The following is a 16474-nucleotide window of genomic DNA, read 5'->3' as shown; positions in this document are numbered from 1 at the left end:
AAAAGGAGGTACTCATTTATCAACCCAACTTTAAGATTTTCAATGTGAACACAGCCTTTCTTTAAACTTCTCTCTGCTTCAGTTTTCCCTTCACTCAAATCTGTACCTTTTTTAATGTGTTAGTCACTTGACTTAGCAAATGCTGTGTCAAATCTATAGTCTGCATTACTGATCAAGTTCTGTCTTTTCAGTAAAAGCTGGAACAGCAAAAAACTTCCAAGGCAGCAGAACTTACTAAAAAACAGAAAAAAACCCAAAAAGCAAAACACCGCAGACAAATCCTCATAACAAAAATACCTGGCATGCACCTCCATTGTGAAATGATCAGTTTCCTAAGAGTCCCATACATACACCACTCTTTCAGAAGCACTGGTATGCCAACAGTACTACTCTTTCTGAATTTACATCTTAGGAGACTTTAGTGGATTATTTTAAGAGGTCAAAATACGGTGTTAATTGACAAATTCTCCCCCTAGCACTCCCAGTGATATTATGCGCACACCATTCATAGGAGAGGAAGAAAACTTCTATTAAAATCATGCCAACGAAAGCCACTACTAGGGAATCCAGAGTAATCCTAAAACACAGAAGTGCAACTTGACTTCAACCAGTGGCAGCTGCCTTCACAATGAATGGACAGGCAAACAAATCACCATTTTCCTGTGGCATACACTTACAGTGTCCAGCACATTACAGCTCAGGCCTTCACAAGCTAGCCTACACCTTTGTGTGTGTAACTGCCCACCTCCTTACACGAAGGTCAGAGGAACTGGTAAGGTCACAGAAGCTTTTAACATCTACAACACCAGGACAAACACTAGCTCTGCTGCCTCAGCTCTTCAGCAAGCAGGTTTTCTCTACACCTGCCTGTAACTGTTTGCCTGCTTAAGTGGAGAGCGTGCCTCCGTTCTAGCCAATATGTGTCGTGGGTCACTTTCCTTCAGTAAGATCATACGAAACACCAGTACTCAATGGGAACAACAAAAGCTGCCATCAGTAGTAACTTCAGAGTTTTAATCAGGAAATCTTTAACAGATCATCAGAAATTCTGATTGACATTCATCTAAATGTTATGGTAATTTTAAGCAGTTTTTAGGTAATGAAAATTCATTAAATTCAACATAAAACAACTGCGCTGTAAATTATTAATCCAGCCCTGAGCTGGAGCATTAAGCTGGTACAGTCAACTTCTGAGGACAATGTTAATCCTGGAGTTATGTTTTCCATCAGTGCATTTCTTCAGACAATTATCCCTCAACCTTCCCAGAATCTCTGCTCTCAAATTTTCACTTCAACAGTGCCAGCCAGAAGTCCAAAACACGCAGCTATCGTATCTCTGGCACCACAAGCGAAAACCTTCAACACACTCCATCTCAGGCTCTTAGATCTAGGATCTTCTCTTGGCCTCAACCACTTTGCAGAATTGGAAACCGAAGATATTCAGACAAATGACAATGTCAACTGCCCCACCGAAATGGATTTCACAAAGATGGACAGCAAGACTATGCATGCATCTTTATTCATAGCCATGACTACTTTGCCACATACTCCGTTTAATCATTTTAAGTTAGGCCAACCATCATTTCACTGGAAGAGGCAAGCTCCCTGCTCTTCTTCTCATAGACAGGGTGGCACACGAGCATACACATCCCCGTTTGATAGGTACCAAGTCCATTTTAATAACAGAATCCTCGACCCAGAAACCATTAAATCCCCCTTCCCCAAACCAGTTGCATGCAGCTCTCCTGGGAACTCAGAATCTGACTTGCACCCGGAAATACATCTGCTTTGTAGCATTGTTACTCATTCCTGTCTTGAGCATCCACTTTGACTTCATCCTCTGCAGGTACTGCATATCGTGCTGCTGAGCAAAGACTGTCCCTTCAGGGAGAGAGGAGGAAGAGAAAGAGGGATAAATGTCTGTAAACTTACTTACTACTTATAGGCAAACCAGCTAATCTATCCATTTACACCAGCAGTTAGCTATACGTTTTCCTTTCCATACTGGCACACTTCTTTTCACTTTTCTCTTGGGAAAGGCCAGTTCTCTGTGTGAATACCCGTGACTGTGATTAAGGGAAAAGGTTGTTTTGCATTCCAACGTGCAGTTCTTTTATTTCACAAGTGGATACAGATCACATCACTGCTCCCCAACCGGGAAAGTATTCTGTCAAAGAATGGTTTATGTTACATTATTAAATAGCAAGAGTAGTGGTTTTGACAGGCAGAAACCCAACAAATCTTAGGAAGTCACCAAATATCACAAACACGCATGCTAATGAACTGAAGGGTTTGCACAGAATGCAATGCACATTTAGACACAAACAACTTCTGATAACGTATTCTGCTTGGGTGTCAGGAATGAAAGAGAACTGAGTGGAAAAAACTACTGCATAAAACCCCAGAAATTTGAAAAAAACTCGACCTATTTAATTGTAGAGTGATGACATCCTAGAACCTCCTCCTCTGCAAAAACCTTACATTGCCACTTACCTGTTTGATTTGTCCAGCCCAAAGCTCTGTACTGCTGCAACACCCGTCCCACTGCTTTCTTATTTTTCGCAACAGCCACTGTTCTTGACGGACCAAACCGTTGCTTGTAGTATCTCATTAAAGAACGATGACCCACTCTTGCACCTGTTCAGAGGCAGGGACATCTTATTATGCATAATAAAGCAGCTTCTGAAATGCAGTATTCAAGCATATTGTGAAAACTGTGGAAAATCCCTAAGCTGAGACATGCTTTTAAAAGGCCCAGAATGTTAAAAACTCTATGACTGTTAGGAACTCCATGTAATTACTGCAAGAGCTGCTGTACTGTACTCTGCCTTGAAGAAAAGAACCAAAGAGTGCTGTTGTTCAAGGCGGCCTTAGCTCAGATAACAAACAGGCAGTTATCAGAAAAGATTTTAATTAGGGAATGAGCAAAGGCGCAATGCTGTTTCAAGTAACCAGGGAGGTAACTTGCTGACATTCAGGAAATCTTCTGTAACTGCACAGTTGGCAGTGCTTTTCAGAATGAAAGGGCTGAGGTCCCCTCATATAAAAAACACCAAAACAACAAAAAAATAATGCAAGCAAGAGCACCAAATGCTATACAGGCAAGAGTAAGGTTGTTTAAATAATTTTAAGGAACTAGGTTACTGAATTAGTTGCCAGCTGCCTCTCTGCAAAAAACCTACAGTAGATAACCTAAGTTATAGCCTCTCCAAGTTGCACTAAAACAAGATACGGAAACTCTCGGAGTATACCATGAAAGTCGCATGTTAATGAAGAGGTAAAGTGGGCAAAGGAACCCCCTGCCCCAGTCCACATACACATTAATGCTGAAAAAGTTGAACTACTTGGTAGCAAAAATAATGGAACGTGAGGACAAAACCCCAAAGACACTCAGATGCAAAATTACTTTCTCCCTTGCCAAAGGAAAACACTTACAATAATGACCTATGCTGCAGGTAACAGCTGCAGCTACGAGAAATGCAGAGAAAGTACATCATTACACAAATCCTATGCCTACCTGAAGGAAGGATGAGCTCCATGGTGTCGTCATCATAATCTAACTCTCTCTCTGCTGGGCGCTCTCCAGGCACCTCCACATCTTCCCCATCCTTGTGATCAGGGTAACTACTCCTGTGGAAGAGTAGCAGTACATGGTTTATACGTGGTGAGCAGCCACAGCTATCCAGACCCATCGCACAGAAGAACTGCCATGCACCGCTACAGCAAGCCACAAACGATCACATTTCACCTACCTTGGTTTGAGAGTTCTTCCCAGTAGCACCTGCCCTGAACAGAGGCTGAAGACAAGGACCACCCTTCCTCCACCCAGATCTATTACTCAGCACAGTTCTGCCGCTGCACACTTAACAGAGACTTACAGTGAAAAGCCACCACTGTGCAGCCCACCAGCTCTGCACAGCTACTGAATGAGCGCTCCGAGAAGCAACACTAAATCCACCTGTCGCCATAACAGGAGGTATTTCTGACCAAAATATACACAGCTTAGGATAAGTTACAGAAAGTTCAACAAGAGGCCTCTAAATCACAGCAGTCCTGTTTAACTCCAGCTACCTCAAAAAAAAAAAAAAAAAAAAAAAATTCTCAGTAGGTATTAAGCCCACAATCTGACTAAAAGGTAATGGAAGAGACAGTTATGCCCTTTTATGGTCTTTGCTGGTACACTGAAATCTAAACTCAGTAACAGCAAATATACAAAACAGAATTCAAAATATATTTTCATGTGGGACCAGTGTTAGTGGTCACAGGAGAGGAGAACCAATCGTGTTGTTACGCTTACCTAGAAACGTGGTGAACCACCTTGTCCTGGTTTTGGCTGGGATAGAGTTAATTTTTTTTCTAGTAGCTCGTACAGTGTTGTGTTTTGTGTTCAGTATGAGAAGAATGTTGCCAACACACTGACGTTTTCAGTTGTTGCTAAGCAGTGTTTATCCTAAGTCAAGGGTTTTTCAGCTTCTCTTGCCCAGCCAGCAAGAAGGCTGGAGGGGCACAAGAAGCTGGGAGGGGACACAGCCAGGGCAGCTGACCCAAACTGGCCAAAGGGATATTCCATACCATGGGACGTCATGTCCAGTATATAAACTGGGGGGAGTTGGCTGGGGTGGGGATTGCTGCTCAGGAACTAACTGGGCATCAGTCAGCTAGTGGTGGTGAGCAGTTGCACTGTGCATCACTTGTTTTGGATATTCCAATCCTTCTATTATTATTACTGTCAAGTTATTACTGTTATTATTACCATTATTAGTTTCTTCCTTTCTGTCCTATTAAACTGATGTTATCTCAACCCACAAGTTCTACCTTTTTTTTTTTTTTCCAATTCTCTCCCCCATCCCACTGGGTGGGGGGAAGTGAGTGAGCGGCTGCTTAGTTGTGCACAACAACACAGCTACACAAAATAAGCATCAGAACCAAACAGGACTAAATTTTAAGAATGAATAATAGTTTCTGATGTAATATTCAACTGTCCTTTTGTCCGTCCCCACCTGTGCTCCACTCAAAGAAAAGCATTCTCACCTAAAATCATAGAAGTCTGCAAATTCCAGGGCAGCATCTCCATCTGTGAAGAGTTTGCAGTGACTTTTATCATTCATGTGAGCCTGTACTGCTTCTGTAGAGTAGAAGGATTTTCCTTTTTCATTGCACCAGATGCAGATTTTCCCAACACCAACCTTCTCTCCTGCAGAAAACATTGACACTTCTATTGGTCTGAACAGAGCCTCACTAGTCAATAATTAACATTTCTGTGATGTTGGCTTCCCAGCTTGCAGGCAGAGAGACCAAGAAAAGCCTTGAGCCCTTCATTTCCAGAAAAGCCCTGCTGTTCGTATGCCTTGACCCTATGGCTCCATCAGAGACAAGTCTGTGCATTTAAAGATTCCTTATGACAAGGTATGGATCATTATGTATTCTCAGTAACAAATTTCATACTTCCAATACAGTTTTCTATCTGATACTCCAAAATTATTTTATTCTCAACATTACTTGTAGACTTCAAGGAAGATACGCTTTTTCTAGCTTTTAGCAATCTCACAAGTACTGTAAACTGATAAGGCAAATACTTGCGACTCATTAGTAGGATAACGCAGTTCATATGCACACTTTAGCAACAGAGTTTTGTCCTAAATTTTGTGTTAGCTGAACAACTTTCTCAACATTAGAAAAATACACAAGACCTACAGGGTACGTGGCCACGTTTGCTCAGTGGGGTTTTCGCTCACTCTCCCCAGAAAGCCTGCGGTGCTGTTCATGATCAAAATACCAAACTAGACAGCGCTCAAATTTTACAGAAAAAACCCCAAACCCAAAGCATTTTAAGTCATCTCCAAGTGAAAATAAGCGATAACAGTATATAATTATCCTGATCGAAAATCAGAGAACATTTACATGCATACCCAGGTACTTGATTAGTCCTCTGAGATCCACAAGGTACTCGATGTCTGGAATAAAGAAACTGTGAACTTTTGTCATGTGTGCCACATTTTTCGTGAGAGATCTTGAATGGTGGGGACAGAACAAGCAGTCCGTGACTGGTATGGCCGCAAGAGCAGAAGTGCTTTCAGCTTCCGCCTGCTCCTCCTCCTCTTCTCCCACACTTTCCATCTCTTCTTCAGAGCCGATGTCTTCATCAGAATCCATATCTTCCCAGTCTTTTAAAGGAAGTTTAAAAAATATTTACTTATATGGATTATTTCTCCCAAGCAAAACAAGTCCCAAGTAAGTTAGAAAAAGTTATCATGGAAAATGCTGCATTTTCTATTCTTACAGCTAAGTGCCACACAGTCACTTCCAGGTGCAAGAATATACCATTGCCAGTAGAATACGTTTCTTTGTAAGACGTACAGCAAATCTCAAGTCTGCCCATAAAAAAGTTGGCAGACCCAGTATTTTTCTCCCCCTCCATTTTCTCAACTATTAACACTTTATTGCTGTTTTAAAGCCTTAAATGTAATTCACCACAGCACAAGAACACAAGCATGGCTCATTAAAAACAATACAACTCTGTCAGAATCATGAAAATACTCATTTCCAGCAGTGACTCAGCAGTGAGGGAAAACACACTCCTGTTCACGCTTACATCTTTAACAACAGAGAAGAACAAAGCCAGCTGTCACAGACGCACTAGGTTATGTTATACGTTAGTATATGCCAACATACACTAACAATTTTACACATTTGCAAGATTACTGCAGAGCTCATTAATGGACAGATGAACCAGCAATCTGACTATACCGCTAGAGGGGTCTAGAAATCTTTTTTAAGGAGTTCAGATCTGGGGCAGAGAGCATTTCCCAGTACTCTGTTCCTACTGGTCCCCTTCCAACTGCCATGCACACAGAGTGTTTGAGAACAGGGAACAGTGCTCCTCAGTGTTGTAGGCTGCTAGTTAGAGATCTTCGCTATAGGATATAGTTTAATCATTTTAAAAGCCTGACACTGAATTAACAGGACTCGTAGGAAACATTCGTGGACAAACACTGAAAGGGAAAATTAACATTCAGAAATCTACTGAGGTTTTAGCATTACAATTTGACTAACACATTAATACAAAACAGGTGCAAGTTGGCTCCTTCTTGAGATGGTAAGATGCATGTTCAGAGGTATAAGTTTCTTCTCCTGTAGAACAGATTCCCTGCATTGCAACTGAAATTTCACCAGCATAAAACTGCTGTAACAGATGTAATAACATGACACAATGGTTTCAGTAATGAACCTGGCATAGGATGGTCCCACTTCATTCATACCTGTCCCCTTGCTGCAGTTTAATCACCCCACTCAACTGCTCCAATAGATGCATTTGCAGCTGCACTGTAAACTACAGCACTGAAAGCATCCAGGTTAAAAATAACCCTTTTCTGGGAATTCTGAAGCTCTGATCTTTTCAGTTGTCCGCTTTCCAGGCTGACCTTCAACAAAGAGCTGTATCCACACAAGCGGTGAGGGTGAAGCACCAGGAACAGGCAGTTGCGGTGGCAACTCTTAAAGCAATTTTAATATAGATGCCAACATGTTGAGAAGCTATGCCACACAGTGTCAGGCTAAGGAACAAACTTCCTCCTCTGGTCTTGATGGGCAGAGAAAAACAAAACCAACGCCACACCCACCTCCCTTCAATAGATTAGTAAAGCGATTGATGGATTGATGGGACAACAGCAAATCATCGTGATTGGATTTTTGTTCATCTATTTTTTCAGAAGTAGTTTTAGGGTAAACTTTTATGTTAGCCTTCCTTAAAGGAAACTTCCCCTAGAATTTTACATGGGAAAGAGTGCTCACATTAGCGACTGTTTATATTCAACCTTCACACACATTATTATCTTGCGCAGCTGGCAGTTCAGACACTAACACAGAGTCCTTGACTGCAAGCACAGGCCAACCTTAACTCCTTTGTTAAGCTGAAAATCTAATCAACAGGAAGAGCTTTTGTGATGGAAAATGCTGTACTAGTACAGAAATAGAGAGAGGCTTTTACAAAAAACCAACAACTACATAGCTTACCCCAAGCTATGTCTTGTGAGTATGTTCATTGCCTTACCTTCTTCCATATCCTCTTCTTCCTCTGCTTGTTGTTTGGCCAGCTTCTTTGCTTGCTGTTCAAACCACTGTACCCGTGGAGGTTTTTCCCATCGTTCTCTACTCTGTGATAAGCTGGCGCTTCCCGTAGAAACTGGGGAGCTGCTTGCATTACCAGGAGGTAAAGGTGTCTTCTTTGGAGATGAAGATGGCTGAGCTCTGATGGCTTGCTGAATAGCTGCGTTCATTTCATCTTTGTTTACACTCTCCAGGGCCAGTCCCTTTTCCAGGTTCTTTTCATTTAATATTTTCACCTTCTTGCTGACAGCTTGAACAGCTTTCTTCTCCAACTCCAGGTGCTTCTTGGACTTCAAGTGATTCTCGTAGGCATTGAAGGTGGAGAATCTCTTGCTGCAAACTGTGCAGTAAGTGGCAGTGATTTTGTTCTGCTCCTCTGCTACCGCTCTCTGCGCTAGGACTCTCTCTTGGAAATTCTCAGCAGTCACAGGAGGCATGTCAGCAACCTTACGCTTCAGGTTGTATCTGTGCCAGTCAGTTTTGTAATGGGCACGCTGAATGTCAGCATCCTTGAAAGCCACACGGCAAGTGATACAAGTGTAGGTTGCCATTACTAGAAAGCAGGGAAAAAAAAATTATAATCATGCTAACGAAGATAAGTAACAGCCACGAAAAACCCCAAACGCAACATCCTGACAGCACCCATGTAAGGCAGCATAAGACGTACAGTTCTGGTACAGAATTAAATTTATTAAACGCTGGCATTAGCAAACATCTGTGTACTAGAAGGAGCAAAAGAAGAAAAAAAATAAAAGACTTTGATATAGTTATCAGAGATTACTCGTAACACAGCAGCATCTGAGCATTCCAGCTCTGGACCCAGCACTGACTGTGCTTGTCAGGGCTCGGACACAGAACGAGAGGGTTCCCAGCCCTAGCAGCAGTGCTTGAAAAGCTCTGCACTTTTTACTGAAGATCAGAAACTAAAGGTTCTTATCAAGCTTGTGTTCTGCCAACTATATGCTTTTGAGGAGACTAGCGATTCCTCCAAAATAAGGGTAAAAAGGGAAAACCTGCTTTCATGCCTATTTTCCATTTTCCACAGCCTTACCAAATGGAAAAAAAAGTTACTGCATTTAAAAATAAAACCCTCTCTCAGCTATTTTGGAGTAGCACACGCACTGTCAACAACACTTCACCCCACAGAACTGTTAATTTGGAGATGCAGTCAGTCATGCCTAGATCCAGGGCTTGAAGCCACTGCTACCCTGGTCTTCCTCCACTTCCCACCATCCCATCAAGCTGTGTTACTGGGGCTGTCACAGGACAACTGGAGGGCAGTGACCTGTGACTGATGCTGTCCCTTCCAAAGCCACACATGTCCTTCCTTTTCAGTTCTTAATAAAACTTAACTTTTTTTTTAAGCAAAGTTGATGGAATCTCTCGAACACTCCAAAAGCAAAGACCAAAAAATGATGATCTAACCAGAGATCCCTATAGCCACCCCCATCTTTTAAACAATTTAGAAACACTATGGTTTAATCTGGAAAAAAAAAAAAAAAAAGAAAGAACACATGAGGAGGAGGGGGGTCTGAAAGCAGGTAGAGGAACAGCAGCCCCTCCCAGGAGCTATCAACAGAGAGAAGCAGCAGTGAAAAACACAAACATGCACAGAGTTCAAAAGTACTTTATCAAATGCTCTTACCTTGGAAGAGCTGGATTCCAAATTTACTGCTTGCGTTATCTGTAATCCTACAGGGACAGAAAACACATTAACAGAAAATAAAGGCCAGGCTATTTTATTTGAAATACTGCAAGCATCCATTCAGTGTAACAGATGCTTTTTGTTTCAGAGAAAAACGTGAGGGATCCCGATTGCTCTCTAAAGCATTTCCCTCCACCTGCAGAGCTCCGCATCCCTCTCCCAGCCCAAGCAGATATTTTACTGCCATAAACCAACCGACGCAGAATCACGTTTGCTGTTAATCACAAACTCCTCGCGGAAACCTCAGGGACAGAACAGTTTGAACCGGTTTATTACAGATGGAGAGCAGCTACACGCTAGATTACCCTTGGGGCGATTAAAAACAAAAGCCCCCCAAAACAGATCAGAGGCAGAGGTATGTAACTGAAAGGATCCAAAACCGTAAACCTTCCTACCCGACTGCTAAGTGGAGAAAAAGGAAAAACAATTATAACGCAAGGAGGGGGACAGGCGGAGGCCGCCGCCTGACGCGACTCGGGCAGGGCTGACGGGGACACCCCCAGGCCGCGCAGGCCGCCCGGGGCCGGGCCGGGCCGGGCCTCACCCTCCCCGCCACCCCCAGCGGAGCCGAGCCGAGCCGAGCCGAGCCGAGCCGGGCCGGGCCGGGCCGGGCCGGGCCGCCCTCGCCGCCCACATACCTACGTCCCGCCGTACCGGGAGTCCCTCCGCGCCGCTGCCGCCGGAAGCGCCAGCAGGAAGGAAGGAAGGAAGGAAGGAAAGAAGAGCCGGGCCCGCCCCGCCCCGCCCGCCGCTGCTCACGCCCCCTGCCGGCGCGGAGGCCCCGCAGCGCTCCCTGCCCCCCCCCCCCCCCCGCCGCCTGAGGCGAAGGGCGGGAAAATGGCGGGCTGTGGGGCTGAGGGCCCAGAGCAAGGTTCAGGGTGGGTGCCAGCCCACGGCGGGTTAATGTCGGGAATAAAACACGGGAGCGGCCAAACCCCACTGACAGGCGCTCGGTTTTGGTGTTGGGGAGGTGTGGGGGGTGCATGCGTTTCTCTATTTTGGGAACAAACACACCATTGGCTACGATGAAAGGTAAAAACTAACACATATTTATTAAATGGTTTTACAAACAATAGAATAATTCCATGTTTACAAAATAGTAATCAGGCTAGGTAAAGTGCTGCAAAATATTTTAAATAAAGACATTTTTGTAAGTTTCCAGTTTCTGGTTGCCTGGGGAGGTGGTGGTGACAGACTGCCAGGCCGCTCGCGCGCTGAGAACAGGCGTGGAGACTGCGAGGAATTTGTTCAGAAAGCTTAGACAGCCTGGGAAAAGTGCAAAACGAACAAAACCCAAGTGAAACGAGGATTTCTTCAGTTCCTATTACTTTGGGTTAAAATTATTTCCCCTCCTCTGCGTAATTATTTTTTTTCCACGAACAAACTGAAGAATGGTAAGTAGGTGTGTAGCACAGACACACGGAAAAAGCCCCGTGTGCTGAAAACGGGCCCTTTCACACCAGATTTGACACCCCTAAGGCCACCCATCAAATGGCCATCACTCCGCCCGTCACTCGGATGTACTGACGCAAGGGGCAATTTTCCAAGTACGAAGGACCGAACCGCGTCCCACAGACCCTGTCCTGACACACGCTGTTTTCTTCAGCAGGGACACGTGAAGAAGCCACTGCAAGGCGAGGGAGGGCGAATGCTTTAACCACGCGACTGCAAAAATACACGGCATCCTCCGTTTACTGCCAGGTAAGAGCACACCAGACAATGACGCGGGCAGAAGTGATCCCACAGCAAGATCATACCCTGTGTTACCCCGTGGCACTCGCTCAGACATCCACGCTCTCCGATCTCGCCCTCCACGCTGTGTTGCCTTTTGACTGGAAATTGCACGCAGGCAGGTTTTCAGGGAACAAAATGCACATTTCAAAGCTACGTGCTACCTCATACTCGCTTGCCTTTCTTCCTGTCCGTGTACTCAGTTTTGGAAGATGGGAAGGTGACGACAGTGCTCGGTAGGAAAGACGCAGTGGACCATTGTGACAGGAATTTTTAAGGAACTGCTATTTTGTGGCTGCTGCTAGAATACAGCAAAATGAAGGTTTCTCGAGGGATTTCCAACTAAAGGCAGCGTGGATGGGATCTCACAAAGGAGAGAAACGTTTTCTTTGTGTTTTGCTGTCAAACTGCTGGCAGTGGAATGTATCGTGTCCAAGCAAAGTGTTTCTTACATGCAGTTGTTTGGGAGGGAAGAGGTAATCTCCTGCAGAAAATTAAGCATCTTTCCACTACCTGAGGAAGAATATTAAATGCTACAGAATTACTTCCTTCCCATTACACAGCATTTAGGGGCTTGAATCGACTACCACGAGAACAGAAAAATAAAATTCTAAAGACACTCAGATAAGCCATTATGCCCCTAAACTTTAATGATTTGCTTGCTCAAGTTTTACATTGTTTTTCTTTCTGGGGGGAAAAAAAAAAAGTAAATTGAGACTCGTACTGGAGAAAAATCAATCTATTGTTCTATCTTGAAACCAGAAAATGGATCATTTACAAAAAGTCCAAGAAACTCCTTCAACTGCTTCTCCTTCTTGATCTAATCTATTATTCTAGAAGAGTGCCCCTGTGTTACGTACTTTTATAACCACAAGTATTCTTCATAAAACAACAATAAAGTGCACGCTGTTGTAATGCCACCATTGACAGCCAGCTAGTCCGTCCCATCAACCCGCTCCCGAAAAGCCTGTGAAGGACTGCTCCCTCCCTCCCGCCTCTCCCTGTCCCGTAGCCCGTTTCCCCTCCTGGCACCAGTACTCCTGTACAAGGGAGCACACGTTTTTTTGGGTGTCCTACAAAGTTTTACTGGCAACTTGGAAGTTGTACTCTTCTAACTGTATAGATTGTCCTAAACATGCAGCAAGGAAGTGAGGCTTTTAACTCATCTGAGAAATTTAAATTGCCTTTAAACTTACTGATTTCCCAGCAAAAGCTTCTTTTAGTTTTTTAAAAAATGGGAAGGACAGGCTGGGGGGAAGCTAAAAAGGAAACTTAGCAACCAACGCTGTGGAAGTGATGTGGCCATGGTTTTTTAATCATTTCCAGAAACTCGCTTTTAATGTTAAGATGTTGTAATTTCAAAAGCTGCATCTTGTGGGATCTATATCCAGCATCCACTTAGTTCATAATGGATTTGATAATGAAGGCACAGGCTCACTTTTTTACTGGTGAAGGACAGCGAACACGGTCAATATGCATTACTGACACAAAAGCACAAGCAACGATAAAGCTAGTGTCAAAAATTCTCAGCCTCTTTCCTTTCGCTACACTCTTTTTGGCCATCTGCCTATTATTTCACCTCAAAAGGAAAAAAAAATAAAATGGAGTTAACTTTAAACACAGGTTTACCTACACATATATGTTAGTGGAAGATTTTTATAATCTGTTGCTGTACTTTCTGAGGGTCCTGGATGACAGTATTCACCTCTTCAAATGCCAGCAAATGGAAAATCACTCGAGGAGTAGTAGCAGCTGACATGGTCCCTCAACTTTGCTAATGGTTTACATCACATTAAAAAAACTAGCTTTACTTCTTCCTATTTCTTTGATTACTATTGCTTGGTATGACAATTCAATTTTGTCGCAGGTGAACAAAAAAGCCCTAGAAAAAGTTAAATAAGTTACCTGCTTAAGATCCCATGCCACTCACTCAGCATGTGTGGAGTTGTGGAGTTTTAACAGGCAAATAATTTAAACAAGTTCTTTTTTGTTTGTTTTAAATTGCAGGCCAAGAAGAAGATTCTGAGTGTCTTCTATAGCAAATGACCTCACCGAATACTTTTAGGTGTCTTAAAATATTCAGCTTGCAACACAACTTTTGTTGCAAGTGATGGCAGCTGTCCTGGGGAAAAAAAAGCCCAAACCCACAGAATCTTGAATTAAGGAAGTGGCATCTAAAAAAAGCCTTTTCTTTATTTCTTTTTTTTTACCTCTAACCTCTATTCCAAACAATAACTACCCTCACCTGCTTCCAGAAAGGTTGTTCGGTTTACATATTAACTCTTAAATATAAAAATGTGTTGGCTGACTTTACGTGGGCAATACTGCCAAGGACCAGACTCTATCAAGGAACACAGCAGGTGGTCAGTCAAATAGCATGCCACTTTACAACTCTACAAGCCTAAAACAGCAAAAAACTTGGAAATGCATCACCATATCCAAAAGAATTCAAAGGTTTTAAGTATGAAATCAAGTTCTTTGATAGTGTTGCACACACAGTTAAACTAGAGTTGTGCTGGTTAATGTGTTTCATATATAGTAGATGCACTATACGTAATGCTAACTGCAGGGATTCATACTTTTCGGTATGATTGAAGGAGGTAAGATTTAGTTAATCTCATTGCAATCCTCTGGCAATTTACCCTCGCTGTGTGCATCATTAATTGTATTACATGATTGGCAACCAAGAGTAAATAAACTGCCGATGTTGAATATTTGGCTCAGGACCCCAAAATACATGGTTGGCAAAAAGATAAAAAACCCTCTCCCCCAACTCTTTTGAACAACTGACCTCCAACACTCATCTGCAACCAAACAGTGGATAGATAATTCATTTCCATGCTATTACATTGAGGTGTAACTACCAGAAACATTAAACTATCAGTATCAGCTGATATTTATCCAGTTAATTCACTCTGCGTAAGGGAAGTTATTACAACACATCTAAAGGGATAGTTAAAGCTTACAGCTCAGAATTTTCCTTTTTTTTTTTTTTGCATTTGATTTTTTTTTTGTGTGTTTTATGTTTAATTTCTTCTATGTTACCAGCTGCAATTTCCAGGTTAATGACTTCCAAGCAGATTTGAAAGGAAGCCTGAAGATTTTTTCTTTTCCTGGGATTCTGCTTCTTGGCCTTGTGAAAGTCCCAATTCTTTCTCAATCTGCTCAAGCTCAGACTGGTCAAGCAGTTCAAAATCATCAGCCTCCTCTGTGTCTGTCTCCTCGCTCAAACTGGGCACTGCCTGTGAGGGAGCTTGCTGTGCGGACTGCAACTGGTCTTTGATGGCAGCAGACACGGCAGCTGCGATGACATCCCCAGCAATTCCACTCATTAAATTAAAGGTTTGGTCACTGGTCAAAGGCAAGGAGAGCCCTGCAGTGGACGGTCTCTCTTTACTCTGTCTGGAAGCACGATCCACCTTGAAATATGTTTGTTCTCTTTTTTGGTTTTGCTGGATGGGCATACCGATGCTTGAGTCGTCATCATCATTTGTTCCGGCACCATTTTCTAAGGAAGGAAATTCTGAAAGATCTCTAGCGAAAGCTTCTTCATGATCACTAGGTCGGTCAAAATCTATTACAGGGTTAACAGAAGGAAACAGTATTAAGCAAACACGAAAGGCTTCCCAAAAAAGCAGCCAAATGTAAAAATGCAATTCATAAGTGTTCCTTTGAAGACATTTACTAATCCATAGTCTAGTAGTATTCCTGCAGTCTCAATGCAGAGGACCTTTGTGCGACATCTAAAATAAAATGGTTTTGAGGTTGTAAATCTAGTACCACAAATCACCTGGTGTCAACATAACTCAGAAAGTTATTTGAGGAAAATATCTTTTTAAAATGGTATCTAGCTGTATACGAAACAACCCATGCAAATCTTCAGCACAGCTAGTTCTAAATATACCAGCCACATAAAGTCCTAAAATTTACAATGTGATAACAGGTCTCTAAACTCTTTTTCTTCACAATATATATAAATTACAAATATGTAACCATGTATGAATGTATTACAAGCTTTTAATACAGTTGTAGAATAAAAAAAGGAATGTTTATGTGTTTAAATAAAAATATAAAACCCGTATAAAGACTTGATTTATAACTTTTTCCTGTCTTGGCCAATGCTTGTGTTATATAGGAAACAGAAAATGGGAACTCTGTGGATAACTGGGATTGTTTCATGTTTTCAAGAGGATAAAAAGCAGAATGTAAACAAAGTATTAGATTTTAATGGCTGCATTAATGGCATAATATTTGTTATTAGAAATGTGTACAACATACTGTACAGTACATGGCCTGTGGAAAAGGCCTAAATGAGCATAAGGGAATAGTTTGATCTAGTATTAGAATGAGAAGGTAAAAAATAATCCGTTTGAACTTACTTTCTATGAAAACAAGCAAAAGGTGCATTCATAAGGGCTAACGAAATGAATCCTAAAAATGTCTCATACGTCATATTCTCCATTTTCTTTAGGAAAAACAGGCTGGGAAGGTGAGGAGGAAGGGTTGTGCTGTATGCAGAGTGGTGGCTCAAATGTACAGAGCTTTGACAGGAGATGAGCCAGTCCTTGGATGCATCCCATCTGGTCTTGCACTTGTGTGTATGTCCCATTTGCTGAAATGCTCCGTAGGGGAGAAGAGTGGATGTTGCTTATTTTTCACTTAACAAGGCCTTTTACGCAGTTTCCCACATTATCCTTATGGCCAGACTGGCGAGCGAACTGGTTAAGTGAACTGTAAGGTGGGTGGAAAATTGGCTGGACTGCCAGGGTCAAAGGGCTGTGATCAGTGATACAAGGTCCAACTGGAGGCCAGTTATTAGTGGTGTCTCTCAAAGGCACTGAAACCAACACTGTTCAATGTTTTTATTAATGACCTGGATGAGAGGATGGAGTGCATTCTCAGCAAGTTCACAGGCAGAAAGGAACTGGTGTG

The 16474-nt window shown here is 42.6% G+C and overlaps 2 protein-coding genes across 6 annotated transcripts in view; both read right to left on the bottom strand.

Annotated features, from left to right (window-relative positions):
* Positions 1 to 1501: 1501 nt before the first annotated feature.
* Positions 1502 to 10513, bottom strand: ZNF622 (zinc finger protein 622). Of its 3 annotated transcripts, none has more exons than XM_052781346.1 (8): positions 10450 to 10513; positions 9752 to 9798; positions 8051 to 8659; positions 5910 to 6164; positions 5032 to 5194; positions 3518 to 3630; positions 2494 to 2637; positions 1502 to 1881 (listed from the first exon to the last, which is right to left on the bottom strand). In XM_052781346.1, the coding sequence occupies exons 3-8, from the start codon at positions 8655 to 8657 to the stop codon at positions 1754 to 1756; spliced, it is 1410 nt and encodes a 469-aa protein (XP_052637306.1). In that variant the 5' UTR covers positions 8658 to 8659; positions 9752 to 9798; positions 10450 to 10513; the 3' UTR covers positions 1502 to 1753. The 3 variants fall into 3 exon arrangements, with proteins under 3 accessions (XP_052637306.1, XP_052637312.1, XP_052637297.1); XM_052781352.1 differs by having other exon boundaries at positions 9752 to 9790; positions 10450 to 10467; XM_052781337.1 differs by lacking the exon at positions 10450 to 10513 and adding an exon at positions 10007 to 10101.
* A 326-nt stretch (positions 10514 to 10839) lies between these two features.
* The window catches only part of RETREG1 (reticulophagy regulator 1), a 69623-nt gene continuing 63988 nt past the window's right edge, over positions 10840 to 16474 (bottom strand). For all 3 annotated transcript variants that reach the window (XM_052781306.1, XM_052781315.1, XM_052781324.1), the window contains one exon: positions 10840 to 15116. In XM_052781306.1, the coding sequence (XP_052637266.1) occupies positions 14605 to 15116 (512 nt within the window). In that variant the 3' untranslated portion in view covers positions 10840 to 14604. The remainder of the gene's footprint in view (positions 15117 to 16474) is intronic.

This window comes from Harpia harpyja, chromosome 1, assembly GCF_026419915.1.
Source record: "Harpia harpyja isolate bHarHar1 chromosome 1, bHarHar1 primary haplotype, whole genome shotgun sequence".
Lineage (NCBI taxonomy): Eukaryota > Metazoa > Chordata > Aves > Accipitriformes > Accipitridae > Harpia > Harpia harpyja.
Note: the sequence above shows the minus strand (reverse complement) of the source record. Positions and strands in the feature narration are given on the sequence as shown.

What these genes read in the sequence shown, in the direction of transcription:
- ZNF622 (XM_052781346.1), bottom strand. Translation starts at nt 8,657, where the DNA reads ATGGCAACCTACACTTGTATCACTTGCCGTGTGGCTTTCAAGGATGCT. An exon ending in AGAAGAGGATATGGAAGAAG is followed by an intron (nt 6,165 to 8,050) that starts GTAAGGCAATGA and finishes TTCCTTTAAAAG; the next exon opens with ACTGGGAAGATATGGATTCT. An exon ending in GGAGCTCATCCTTCCTTCAG is followed by an intron (nt 2,638 to 3,517) that starts GTAGGCATAGGA and finishes GCCTCTGAACAG; the next exon opens with GTGCAAGAGTGGGTCATCGT.